This window comes from Talpa occidentalis, unplaced genomic scaffold (genome assembly GCF_014898055.3).
Source record: "Talpa occidentalis isolate TD23 unplaced genomic scaffold, MPIMG_talOcc4v2.1 talOcc4.13, whole genome shotgun sequence".
In the NCBI taxonomy this organism is placed as follows: Eukaryota; Metazoa; Chordata; class Mammalia; order Eulipotyphla; family Talpidae; genus Talpa; species Talpa occidentalis.
Genome location: NW_023601322.1, coordinates 52,632,762 through 52,646,930, shown reverse-complemented (window position 1 = coordinate 52,646,930; position 14,169 = coordinate 52,632,762). Strand labels below are relative to the sequence as shown.

Genomic DNA, 14,169 nt, shown 5'->3' with positions numbered 1-14,169 from the left:
TTCCCATTGATAACCACTTCTTAAACTGTCCTCCAACTGTCCAATTCTCTCAGTTCCCACTCCAGTACTCTATTTCAAAGCTACTATAACCTCCTCTATTTTAACAGCATCCTAGTTTTAAAATCCACTCATGCTTCCCTCCAAAATACTTTCCACACCTATGGAAGAGTTACATCATGTGATCCCTGTTATTCCCAAATACAAAAATCTATCTATCAAAGGCCTTACCCTTGAGATGAAATCTGAACATTGAACATGAGGTCACACAGATATGAAACTTACATGTTTCTCACTATACCCCCTATACCTATTAAGTTCCAATCACGGCAGAAATATGTCAGTTCTTATGTTCATGTGTTTGCCACAAGCAGTTTTCTCCACTGGGAATACTGTTGTCATCTTTGGCTAATTTCTACTTATCCTATAGTCTTCTTTTGGGTGAACCTTTCTGGCCCTTTAAACCAAATTAGGTCCACCCGGGTTAAACTTGGAACATCGTGATTCTCCCAGTTTACAAAATTGATCCATTTTAAAAAAGTTTTGTTTCCTCAAAGAGGGTATATACTGGTAAGTGAGAATACTTCTCTTAGATCACTCAATTCTGTACTATCAGAATCAAGGGCAGAACTTGGCCTATCATACAAAAGAAGCAAATATGTAATTAATAATGCATCATTCAGTAAATAAAGGAATAACATTAAAGAAATAAATGCAATTCTGAATAATTAAAGCAAATCAGTACTGACCTGGTGTTTTCATTATATTCAAAGACCTGAACCTTGGCCATTGCATTTGGGCTGCTGTCATCACTTCCTACAGCTATCATGGGGGAATGGGCACGAGAGCTAGAAATGAAGAATAAAAAATATCTCATATGTGACATCATTAATATAAATTAAATTCAGAAAATTTTCAAAAAAAGCTGATGTGGGCCTCCCTGGTGGTGCAAGGGGTTAAGACGCAACCTATGAAGCTATTTGCAGCCACTGCAGCACAAGTTCAGTTCCCAGCAGGGAGCCACCCACAAGGAGCAGCAGACCTCTCCTGACTAGCCTGCTGCTCCCCTCAGCAGTGTATTTCAGTCAATCCGCCTGTTCTGTTCCCCACTCTGTCTCTGGTGACTCCTCTCACCCCCCACACCTCTGGCCGGTACCCCAGTTCTTGTATGCATAAATAAATAAATCTTTGAAAAAAAAAAAAAGCTTATGTGAAGCAGTTCTACTACAACCTACAAGTCAGCATGTCACCACTGATGACTAGATCCCGGCCATACATCATCCAATGCCACATCTTAGATATAGTGTCTTTGAGAATGCTCAATCTGGAAACAAAGGCTCCCTCCTTCTGTAATATTTTTACCGCATCTCCTTATGGACAAAAACAAAAGCTTTCTCCCTTAAAGTAGAGGTTTCAAGCATTTGACAGTTTAAAAAAAAAAAAAGACACCAAAGAGATACTAGAACTTATCCTCCTGAAAGATTTATTTGTTGACTAAGGAATGAAAAGTAAACCTACAGTGACCAAATTCATGACAGATTCAGGCTCTGGTATCATAATGTCTGCTTTCAAGTGCAAGCATTACCACTTACAAATTAATTAATCTTAAGTTTCAGATTCTTCACTTGTAGTAACAGAACTTAGAACACCTATTATGAGAATTAAAGAGATAATACACACAGAGTGTTTTAGGAGTATGTGGTACAATGTTAGGGCTTTGTTTGAACTCTGTGAGGTACTATAGACCCTTAACATTGTGCTTCTCCTTTCCAACTATCATTCTTTTTTATGTCCCTATTTTCATTGCATCAATATTTTTTTACTTGCTCATTCATTTCACCTTCCTACTTTCTTCAAGGATGCTTTTTCTAGAAGCAAAAATGGAGCAATGATTCTTTCACACTAATACCCACTATCAGTAGTTTGGGAACTCTTTTGAGGCCAGGCCTAGCTTTATCAAACTCAACACAGGGGAAAATAAAATAGAAAAAAGAAACAATCCAAAGCTTAGTATAAAATTATTAATTTGTTTTACTAGAATTATACTACCAAAGGTCTAAACTTACCTTGAAGGGTTCCAAGAGATACAGCTACAGCTTAGCTTGCATGAGATCTCATGCTGCAGAGACCACTGGCTAAGATTCATGACATCTGGTGCTTCATATATTCTCACTATACCATCTGCTGAGCAGGTTGCTAACATAAGTCCCATATGCTTGGGAGCAAATTTCACATCAGTAACAGATGTTCTGCTATCCACTAGAGTTGTCCGCTTAACCTGAAAAAAGAAATGAACAACTAAATTATATACAAAACGAACACATGCTCTGAAATCACAAAGCACTCCTCTGCCATTTATTGGGTAACTCTGAATCACAGTTACTTAAAACTTACCTAGGCCTCAATTTTCCGACAAAGCACTTGGCAAAACACCACATACATAGTTTTTGATGAATAACAAATTAGTAACCTATAATTAATTACTCCATTTAAGGCAGAAGAAAATTGACCTTAAAAAGTCTAATTTTATTAAATTATGTAAGCACTCTCTCTTAGGCAGATTGGACACTAAACCAGAAAATGTGAGAATTTTCATATAGGTAATTTGCTATGCAAAGTATACTGTAAACACTAAATAAAATGAACTGAGATTCTTAAAAGTAAAATAGAAAACATGCAATATAGTCCCTCAAGCATAAATGTCAGTTAACTCTACCTGGACCACCTCTATCCACTTTTTACGGACGGCATTTAGTAAAGACTAAAAAAAGGATACAAAGCAGGCTTATGATAACTATAGAATTTCAATGAAATATTTAGAAACTATTTTCTGGCACCTACATAAGATAACATCTGACTGAAAACATTAATAAAATTTAGAAATCAACCACTTATTCTTTACATTTCCTAAAACATATGTTAAGAAGTCTCAGTATTGGGCCTCCCCGGTGGCGCAGCGGTTGAGCGCTGGGTTGCGAAGCTGCCCGCAGCCTCTGCAGCACCGGTTCGATACCCGGCTGCTCCCCGGCCACCGGAGGAGGGTCCCACATGGCTCGCAGACCTCTCCTGCCGCCCGCTGCTCCCCTCAGCAGTGTACTTCAGTCCTTCTGCCTGCTCTGCTCCCCGCTCTGGCTCTGGTGAATTCTCTCACCCTCCCGCGCTTCTGACTGTACCCAGTGCTTGTATAAATAAAAAAAATAAATCTTTAAAAAAAAAAAAAAAAAAAAGAAGTCTCAGTATTAATATCACATAAACTTCAAAGAAGGCACCTTTGCAAATTTTTGTCCAGACCAAACAGTAATTAATACTACTACGAATGTTGAGAAATTAAATGAATTAATGACAGTTGACTTAACTAAATACAAGTAAGTTCAAAAAAAATCTTATATATGCCGTCACTCCTAAACCAAATTGTAGTATACTTACTGTATACTGTCTCCAAATGACCACTAGTAAAATCCCTTCTGTTCTATAAATTTCCTTTCTCTCCTTTTTTGTAAGCAGTTGTTTGCCTTAGGGAGACCCTACTACAAAGGCAATGAGACAAACTCATGACACCTTAAAACAAAGACCAAAAACAAAACATAAAAAAGTTTGAAACTATGCAACCTACAAAGTTACACTGGGATTGAAAGACTACACTATTCAGCAATCCTTCTTCTAGGCATCTATCTAAAGAACACAAAACCATTTACCCAAAAAATTACATGCTCCCATTAAATTAAAATTTAAAAGATCATGGTTCTGGGACATACAGGATAATAGAATAGAGTCTAAAACATAACTCTCCAGAATACACAAAGAAGTCCCACAACTCAACAACAAAGAAACAAACAACCCAATTAAACTCTCGACACATGGTCAGTGATCTCAAGACCTTTCAATGGGAAAAGAACAGTTTTTTCAATAGGAGGTTTCAATTAAAAGATATTGATATGCAAAAGAATAAAGTTGGACCCCCTATCTTATACCAAATAAAAAAATTAAAAAATAAAAAAATTAACACAAATGATCAAAGTCCTAAATATAAGCTAAAGCTGTAAGACTCAACGAAATCTGTGGGGAAAGTATTTATGATACTACACTTGACAAGGATATCTTGGATATGACAATATAAACATATGTTTATATAAGTATATAAGCATATAAGCATATAAATCAAACAATATAAACATGTAAATCAAAGGATACTATAAAGAAAGTAAAAAGGTAACTCACAGGATGGGAGAAAATAACTGCAAATTATGTGTCTGATAAGGGATTAATATCCAGAATATGCAAAGAAGTCCTACAACTCAACAACAAAGAAACAAACAACCCAATTTAAAAATGGGCAAAGGACATAATAGACAATTTCCAAAATAATATATTCAAATGACCAATTACCACATAAAAATATTTGCTCAACATCATTAATCATTAGGTAAATACAATTCACAACCATGAGCTACTACTTGACATGCACAAGGATCACTATAATAGAAAATAGCAAATGTTGATGAGGATGTGAAAAAACTGGAACCCTTGTGCATTGTTGGTAGTAATATAAAATTGTATAGCCACTGTGGAAAACAGTTCAGCAGTCCCTCAAAAAGCTAACCATAGACTTACCATATAAAGCAATAATTCTACGCCTTAAAAGGAATTAAAAGATCTCAAACAAGTATCTATACACCACTGCTCATAGTATCATTTATATTAACTATGAAGTGGAAACAATTCAACTGTTCATTCACAAATGAATGAATGAATTTAAAAAAATGTGGTATAAATATACAATGAAATACTTTTCAGCCATAAAAGAAATGAAGTTGATATATACACAACACTGGGAGACCTTGAAAACATTTTGCTCCAACACAAACTCAGAAAGACAAATATATTGTATGACTCCACTTATATAAGGTACTTGGAACAGGCAAATCAGACAGAAAGCAGGAGAGAGGCTACCATGGACTGTGGTGGGGAAGGGTGGACAAAGGAAGGAGGTATTATTTGATGGTACAAAGTTTATGTTAAGAAATGACAAAGTTTTAGTATAGATAGCAATGATGGGTACACAGCAGGGTGAAAATAATACCACTGAACTATACCCTTACAGTTAAAATGATAAATATTAGCATTATGTATAGTTTGCTACAACAGAAAAATGCAACACACAACAAAAACAAAGTATTGACAGCATGCTAGAATTAGTGTGAGGGTTTGAGGGGCTAAACACTGTATTTATGTTGTTATAGAGGCATGGAATATACCCAGAAGGGTACATAAAAACCTGTGATAGTGGTTGATTCTAGGGAGAGAAGGATAAGTTCTCACTACATTCACTCTCTTATATCTTGAATTTTATATTTTGTGACTATTATGAAAAATAAACAACATGAAAACATCATCTAGTTCAATTCTCTCATTAAAATGAGGAACTTGAGTAACACACACATTACGTTCTTGCTTAAATTCAAACATCCAAAATCAAGGACAGCTAGAATTAAAGTAGACGCAGATAATATACAGTAGATTTTGTAAGAAAGCAAAGGAAACCATAAAAAAGAATAAACAATTTTTAAAGGAGGCACTGTATGACAAAGCAAATACTCTGGGTTCATCATGAAAGTTAAAATTAATGCCAAGCATGCTCCTGAGTACCATTTCAGGCCCAAGATAAAATCAAATAAACAAGTAGAAGAAAAGCACAGAAAGAGAAATGGAACTGGGAAACACAAAGGAGAGAGGAAACATCTTAACCAGTACCTGAAGGGTTCTTGGAAAGATTAATACCCATCTTGTGTGACCCAACCTTGCCCGAACTAATAAATGCCTCACCCAGTGACTCTGTCCTCGAAGTTTGTCATTTGATTCTCCTACTATTTCTTCCCATACAGCAGCTGTTCTGTCAAAAGAACAGGAAGCCAAAACCTGTCCAAATTCAGGATGGGCCCAAGTCACACGCCACACAGATCCACTATGTGTCTGAGGAATTAAAAAATAGAAAAGAACTGAGTTTAGTCAGATTTCACACATACAAGGTTTTAACTGAAGAGAAATAAAATACAGATATTTTTACTTCAGTAAGAAGAGAAAGATATTCAATTTGACATTTAAATAAAAACTAAAGACTATAATTGTTTAACCTTTAGAAGATATGCTATATTTAGGATTGCGGTACTTCTAGAGTCAAGTTCTTTTACTAATTTCACTCATGAAGAAAAATCCAGGGCCTCCCCGGTGGCGCAGTGGGTTGAGTGCTGCACTTTAAAGCTGTCTGCAGCCTCTGCAGCACAGGTTCGATTCCCAGTCAGCCAGGGAGGAACCCATATGGCGTGGCAGACCTCTCCTGCCTCGCCCACAGCTCCCCTCAGCAGTGTCTTCAATCTGTCTGCCTATTCTGCTCCCAGCTCTCTCTGGTGAATTCTCTCACCTTCCCACGCTGCTGACCTGTACCACAGTTCTTGTATAAATAAATCTTTTTTAAAAAAAAAATCCAGCCAAATAAAGTTGACTATTTAGTTCTAATATTAATTTGCCTCAGAGTTAAGCCTAACTAAGCTTTTAAACAGAAGTACTACCAGTCTCCCAATTTTTGCTTGCAAATTCTTTCTTTGGAAACAGCCACTAACATGATAGTTTTAATTAAAGTTATCTAGTTCAAAAACCTAGCAGTATTTAAAATGTGGAGTAAACAAATGCTTAAAACAATTCTAGCTGATGTCTTGCTAGAAAATGGACTCCTCTAAGAAAAGAGGTCCAATGAATATAAAAATATAAAGAAGCCCAAATACTTGTATTCTGAAAAAATAATTTTACGTTGACATACAATGTCCAATAACTGTTCTTCATGTTCGCCCAAAAAAAAAAAAAAAAGGGAAAAAGGGAAAAACAAAGATCTTAAAGCATTTCATATCAACAAATTTACTGTTTTCTGGTAAACTACTATATGACAATAATAAGCATCAGTCCACCAATTATGTCTACAAATCTGTTTCATGTTCTACACAGCTAACAATTTTACACTCAATAATCCCAGAATGTTTTTATAACCCAATAATTTCAGCATGGTAAGAATTTCAGCATCCAAAGGTAAGTACTGCATCTTTATTTTGTTATCCTTTATATTGTCCATTTTTTGGTTTCACCTTTCATTCTTATTTATATAGGCTATTAAGCTAAAAATGTACTAAAGTAGATAGATTCTGTATTAGATTTCCAATACAGTGTAATTTAAGTAAAGAGTAAATTTGCCCAAAGATATTCATCACAATAAAAAGAAACAAGCAGAACAGTGTACTTACTGGTATATTTGTTTTACTGCCATATATATACTTTCAGAGTGTTTAAAAACATGCAAAAGTACTTTAATGTTAAGCTAAAAAGCTAGAAATAGGGGTTTCTTTTTGGAGTAATAAATTTTGGAACTAGGCAGAGGCAGTAGTTATACAATCCGGTGAATGTAGTACATGTCAATGAATGTTTACTTTGAAATATTTTATCTTGTGTGACTCTCACCTCAATTTAAAAGGAGGGAGAGATGTGGGTAGACACTTCACCAAAGAAGATATATGAAGGGCAAACAAGCACTTGAAAAAATAATGATCATTAATCACTAAGACAAACCAATCAAAACCCAATATAGGGGCCTCCTTGGTGGCGCAGCGGTTGACCGCTGGGTTGCGAAGCTGCCCGCAGCCTCTGCAGCGCCAGTTCGATCCCCAGCTGCTCCCCAGCCACTGGAGGAGGGTCCCACATGGCGCGCAGACCTCTCCTGCCGCCCGCTACTCCCCTCAGCAGTGTACTTCGGTCCTTCTGTCTGCTCTACTCCCCGCTGTGGCTCTGGTGAATTCTCTCACCCTCCCGCACTTCTCACTGTACCCAGTGCTTGTATGTATAAATAAATAAAATCTTTAAAAAAAAAACAAAACCCAATATATACATGTATATGTGTATATGATATGTATATATGCTTAAATGCATGTGTGTATACTATAAACACATACATATTCATATGTGTATATACTGTATATAAATACATACACAGTAAAAAGAAAGCGCGCACACACACTGGTGGGAATATAGAACAGTACAGAAACTCTGGAAAAGAATTTGGCAGTTTCTTAGAATGTCAAATATATATTACCCTAGCAATTCCACCCATAGGTATCTAAGAGAAATGAAAACATATCAAAAACTGAATGGCATGTTCATAAAAGCATTAATCGTAACTGCCAGATCTTAGAAAAAGTTCAAAAGTGTATCTACTAGTGAATAAACAAAATGTGAATTTAGCTGTACAATGGAACACCACTTGGTATTCAAAGAAACAAACTATTGACACAAACTACACATGAATGAACCTCAAAAACATGCTAAGGGGAAGTAGTAATACACAAAATCTTAGGATTTCATTTGCATGAAATATCTAGGAATACTAAAACTATAGACAAAAAACAATTAAGAGGTTATAAAGGGCCACAACAAAAATATCAGGTTGATAGGTGGTTTCTAAAATGAGGCTGTGGTGATGGATACATAATTATATAAATTTACTAAAACTCTCCGAACTACACATTTTATTTTTTTTTTAAGATTTTTATTTATTTATACAAGAGCTGGGGTACAGGCCAGAGGCGCGAGATGGTGAGAGGACTCACCAGAGACAGAGCGGGGAGCAGAACAGGTAGACGAACCAAAAGCAATGCTGAAGGGAGCCATGAGCAAGACAGGAGAGGTCTGCAGCGCCATGTGGTATATCCCTGGCTCACCGGGAATCGAACTCGCACTGTAGAGGCTTCGGACAGCTTCACAGCGCTGCACTCAACCCGCTGTGCCACCAGGGAGATCCCTAAACTATACATTTTAAATTTATGTTTACAGCATATAAAATTGTATCTGAGTAAAGCTGTTTTTAATAAATAGAAATGAGGGCCTCCCCGGTGGCGCAGCAGTTGAGCGCTGGGTTGCGAAGCTGCCCGCGGCCTCTGCGGTGCTGGTTCGATCCCCGGCTGCTCCTCAGCCACCAGAGGAGGGTCCCACATGGCGCGCAGACCTCTCCTGCCGCCCGCTGCTCCCCTCAGCAGTGTACTTCGGTCCTTCTGCCTGTTCTGCTCCCTGTTCTGGCTCTGGTGAATTCTCTCACCCTCCCGCACTTCTGACTGTACCCAGTGCATGTATAAACGAAACAAACAAACAAATAAATAAATAAATAACATGCCTCTAAAAATAAATAAATAAATAAATAAATAAATAAAAAGAAATGAAACTATTACTGAAACCCAAGGGAGCCAACATGAGCAGTGGTGTTTTCAACCTGCTGCTCCACCACAAGTTGGTTGTGGCTTTTGCTCCTCAGAGACCTTTCATGTAAAGCGCATTTCCTGGGTTGTGGAATGGGCCAATGAGGTGCTGGAACTGATTGGTAAGTAGTCCAATCAGCCACAGGATTGAAAAATGGTCCAATCAGATTTGTAGGCGGGGCACCCTGAAAGAGGATATAAGCCAGGGTGGGAGGGAGCTGAGGAGAGAGAGAACAGCAGCCCCATAAGAAGGAGAGACACTGCCAGCCCTGGAAGAGGGATATGACACCAGCCCAGAGATAATGCCACCAACCCCTGAAGGAAAAAAGATGGTTCCAGCCTCAGAAGAAAGAAGAAAAGAAGAACCAGCAGCCGCCCTCCAAGGAGGGGAGAGAAGTTGAAGGACTCTGTCACAGACTGGGCCTCAGACCTTTCTCTGATATTGCCTGAGAGGAACACCAAAGGCCATGGGCCTGGTGCCTCAAAGAGCTATTTATTATTGGTATAGCCCAATAACAAAGAGCTGTTAACACCGGGTGTCTCTGACACCGCCTCTGCAGGCCAGTAGTGGCCAGCACTACTGGCTAGTGCTGTCCAGCACTCCTGGTGACCGATGGCGACCACCACTGATGCTACCTGGGTGAGGCAGCCGCCACTTGTGGATACAGTAAGCTCTTTGTTTCCCCTGTTTGTAAAATAAACACCATGGTGGTTGTTCCTGAGGCCAGAGGTCTCCTGCAATTGTGCACGTGGGTGAGAACCCACAGTGACCTGTCCTCTTATCGGGCACTGTCCTTTGTTAGGTATAGCTCTCGGTTTTGGCTTTTGGCCTTTTGGGGCTTTTTGGTGGCTCTCTGGTCTCAGAGCCTGGGCACATCCCATCGGCCTTGTTTCCCTCTCTGCCTGTTTCAAAACTAGAAGCGAAATATCACAAACATAGAAAAAGACATCTAAGAAATAAAATGCTAAAAAATTATTTTATATCACTATGGATTTATAAATTCTCTTACTCTCAAATTTTTAAAGTATACTTCTGTTACTTTAATAGTGGGAAAAAAAGTAATCTTAAGGAAAATACTATAAATTTTGTAATTCTCTCAAAGCATTAAGTTATTAATACTTCCAAATAAATAATAAACATTTCAATTTTTTATCACTGTAAAAAATTTTACATTGATGTAAAAATAAATACTAACCTTCCAACTAGCAGTACAGTGCCAATCACCACTTTCACTCTTATCCCAGACCTATAAGAAAATTAAAAGATATTTTATATAAAGAATACCTATAAATTAAGATGAAGAACATTACCACTGGATCAGTATATGGGCAAAGGAGGTGAACATAAAATTCACAAGAAAAGAATAAGTGTAACTAGTAAGTAACTAAACATTCAGTCAAATACTGAGAACCTGGGATATGTGAGGAATAGGGTTAAGGACCAAGGAATCTTAGTTCTAGTAAGTAAGAGACAAGTTCTGTCAGGTCTTGTAACTTGTACCATTTATAATCTATAAGTTGCTATAAATACTGAAGACTAAGCAACTGCTCCCTGGGTGAATACCTTCTAGATACAACTTTTTATTTGTTGACCACTCAACATATAACCTTGTTTTTAATGTATTATTTATAATAATTTATCATTATCTATAATAGTAGTATATTATTATTGATTTGTTGGCAGTGAATTCACAGCCAACAGCACTATACTCATGACTGAATGAAACCCCTTACATGCTTTCTCCATAGGACACATCACAGTCATTTTGTGCTTAGCAAGCACTGCGCTTGGGGCCATTTTAAATAGTGATATCACCAACAAAATGAATTAAAATTTGGAAACATGGCACTGAGTAGACCATGTTCTTTATGAGAGCCTCAGAAGGTAGCCCCCATTCAACCTTGGCTGGAAAGCGTAACTTACGTATGTGACTACAATTTTCTGCCACTCTGCTTATGAGGGCAAGTCTCTGAAAGCATCATATTGATTTAGTAGTTACAAATAAAACTGCAAATAATAAGGATCAATTGCATATGTAGCAAATGTTAATGCAAAAGGTGAAACCCTGCTACCAACAAAAAATGTAGATTATGGTAACAAGATGAGATTGTAATCCGTTAAAAATGTATCATAAACAGTAGAGCAGTCCTCAAAAAAACTAAAAATAGAATTACCATGATACATCAATCCTATTTCTGGTGTATACCTCCACCCCCCAAACTGAAAGCAGAATCTTGAAGAGAGATTTGTACACCTAGTTATAATAACACCATTCAGAAGCAAATGCCAGTCCATTAGCAGAGGAACTAAAGCAAAACATGATATATACAACATATGCAATGGAACAAATGGAAGGAAATTCTATATGCTACAACATGCATGAGTCTCAGCAACATAACAGTAAGTGAAATGAGCCAGTCACTAGGCAAATGTGACCTAGAGTAGTTAAATTCATAGACAAAAAATTAGAATTGTGTTTGTAATACGGGGGTGAGATGGGAAGAAAGAGGTTCTATTATTTAGTGGGTACAGATTCCACTTTGCAAGAAGGAAACATTGTGAAGATGGATGGTGGGTATGATTACAAAGATGTTTATACTAAATACTACTGAACTGTACACTTAAAAATGGTTAAAATGGTAATAAATTTTCTTATCTGTACCTTGCCACAAAAAAAAATTTAAAATGGAATGTCTGACATGGGTAATACTCTCAATAGCAGTGTATATTAGTAGTACAGTCTTCAAAAAAGTAATTTGCCAACACTTTTCTTGAGACATAAAAACTACTTTTATGAAACATAAAAACTACTGAGATATAAAACTACTTAGCCTTTAAAATATCCATTAATTTCTCTACAGAACTCATCCAAAATATACAGAGCTAAATTACTGAAGCTTTTCACTGTAACACTACTTTTCATAGACAAAGCTATACACAGATTTCTAAAAGATGCAGAAATAAATATATATGGCCTATTCAGCTAAAAGACGTTAATTAATGCATTAAGTGTCAAATGAATAAAAATTTTGTTGCATACAAGATTAATATTCATTCTTAAAAATTAAATTGATATATGCTACAACATGAATGAATCTAGAAAACATCATTTTAAGGGAAATAAACCAGACAAAAAATACAAATGTAGTATGATTCAATTTATAAGAGCTACCCAGAATAGTCAAATTTACAAAGACAAAAAGAGAACAGAGATTACCAGGGACTGTGGGCAGTGGGGAGGAGGAAATTACTGGGTACAGAGTTGCAGTTTAAAATAAAGCGCATCAGAAACGGACAGTGGCTGCAAAATGTGAATGTTGGGCTTAATGCCACTGAACCACAATGTACAATTAAAGATTAGTTTAAAATTAATTTTTAAAAGTTTTAAACCTTGTGAAAGATGCCACGCTATAGCCCATGAACTTGGTGGCATTAGTTTCTTTTAAAGGCAAAGCTAGTTGTTACAATAACGATCCTGACAGATCATAGCTATCTCAAACTAAGGCGGAAAAAGCCTTCCTGAGGGTTTCGGTTACTCTGGAGTCGTCCAGAACGCGGAGAACCCCGCTCCGGATGTCCTCTTCACGCAGTCCTCGTCGACCCCACAAGCCGAGGTTCCTAGACCAGAAATATCCTCATAGGACTGAAGCTGCTCGTCCAAATAGTCTACAGACGTCGACGGACTACTTTAAGAAACAAGCTCCAATTCTCAGGCAGCGAACAGAGAATTTCACCGGGTGCTTTTGCTTTTCTTGAGAAGCCAGGAGAGACTCCTGACCGCACTCCATAAAGAAACCTGCCGGGGAGGCAAGGAGGCCCCCGAGCTCCGGGCGCACCGCGAGGACACCGCCCTCCACGCCCCACGATCAACGCCCCCGCCCAGCGGGCACCGAGCACGTCCGCCCCAGAGCCAGCGGCGCGAACCACCCCCGCGGCTCGCGGCCCAACAGCACCCGCGCCGGGTCGGAACCACGCGGGCCCATCGCGTCCCCCGCGGCGGGAGCGCGCACGCGGCCTCGGCCGCCCCGCCCGGCGCGCTCTGCGCAGGCGCGCGGCTGCAAGCCCGCCGGGGCGCGGTGACCCCACAATACGGGGCCGGGGCGGCGGGGCCTGCCGGAGCGCCTGAGCTCCGCGCCGGCTCGCCCACACGCCTTCAATAGGGAGCAGGCGCCTCTCGACCCGCCCCTCCGCGCCGGCCCCTCCGCCCAAATAGCGGGTCGCGCGCGACCCCACGCCCCCTTCTTCCGGGCTGGGCCTGGCCGGTACCTTGACGCTCTGGTCGCTGGAGCACGTCGCCATCCGCCGCCCGTGGAAGTCGAAAGACACATCATGGATGAGATCCTTGTGGTCCGCCGCGATGCTGCGCGCCACAAACATGGCTTCCGCCAGGCCCGCGCCGCCTCCGTCTGCCCCTCCCGCCTCCGAAGAGGGCGGCCGCGGCGGCGCGCGGACCCGCAGCCCGGACCAGCCGCCGGGGCGCGCGCCCGCCCCGCCCCCGGCCCGTCCTGCCTCGCCCCCCGGCCCGTCCAGCCCCGCCCCTCGGCCCGTCCTGTCCCGCCCCTCGGCCCGTCCTGCCCCGCCCCCCCGGCCGGTCCTGCCCCGCCCCTCGGCCCGTCCAGCCCCGCCCCTCGGCCCGTCCAGCCCCGCCCCTCGGCCCGTCCAGCCCCGCCCCCCGGCCCGTCCTGTCCCGCCCCCCGGCCCGTCCAGCCCCGCCCCCCGGCCCGTCCTGCCCCGCCCCCCGGCCCGTCCTGCCCCGCGAGCCGCTGTGTCCTTGGGTGACGGGCGCGTCGCCGTCGCTGCGCGCCAGGGCCTGCTGCAGTGAAAACCAAGAGCTCGTGGTAGTTGAGAGCAACGAGGTTTAAAATGCCGTTCGTAGTCCTCGCG

The 14,169-nt window shown here is 40.4% G+C and overlaps 1 protein-coding gene across 11 annotated transcripts in view; it reads right to left on the bottom strand.

Annotated features, from left to right (window-relative positions):
* Positions 1-13,763, bottom strand: part of LOC119243219 (nucleoporin SEH1) — a 145,196-nt gene extending 131,433 nt beyond the window's left edge. For 6 of the 11 annotated variants that reach the window (XM_037508880.2, XM_037508881.2, XM_037508885.2 and 3 more), the window contains exons 1-5: positions 13,552-13,711; positions 10,481-10,531; positions 5,821-5,967; positions 2,064-2,275; positions 747-845 (exon numbers count right to left, since the gene is read on the bottom strand). In XM_037508880.2, coding sequence (XP_037364777.1) covers positions 747-845; positions 2,064-2,275; positions 5,821-5,967; positions 10,481-10,531; positions 13,552-13,662 — 620 coding nt within the window. In that variant the 5' untranslated portion in view covers positions 13,663-13,711. Of the gene's footprint in view, positions 1-746; positions 846-2,063; positions 2,276-5,820; positions 5,968-10,480; positions 10,532-12,502; positions 12,527-12,821; positions 12,904-13,551 lie in introns of those variants that run through there. The other 5 variants (XM_037508893.1, XM_037508891.2, XM_037508892.2 and 2 more) reach the window with 5 other exon arrangements.
* Positions 13,764-14,169: the final 406 nt, after the last annotated feature.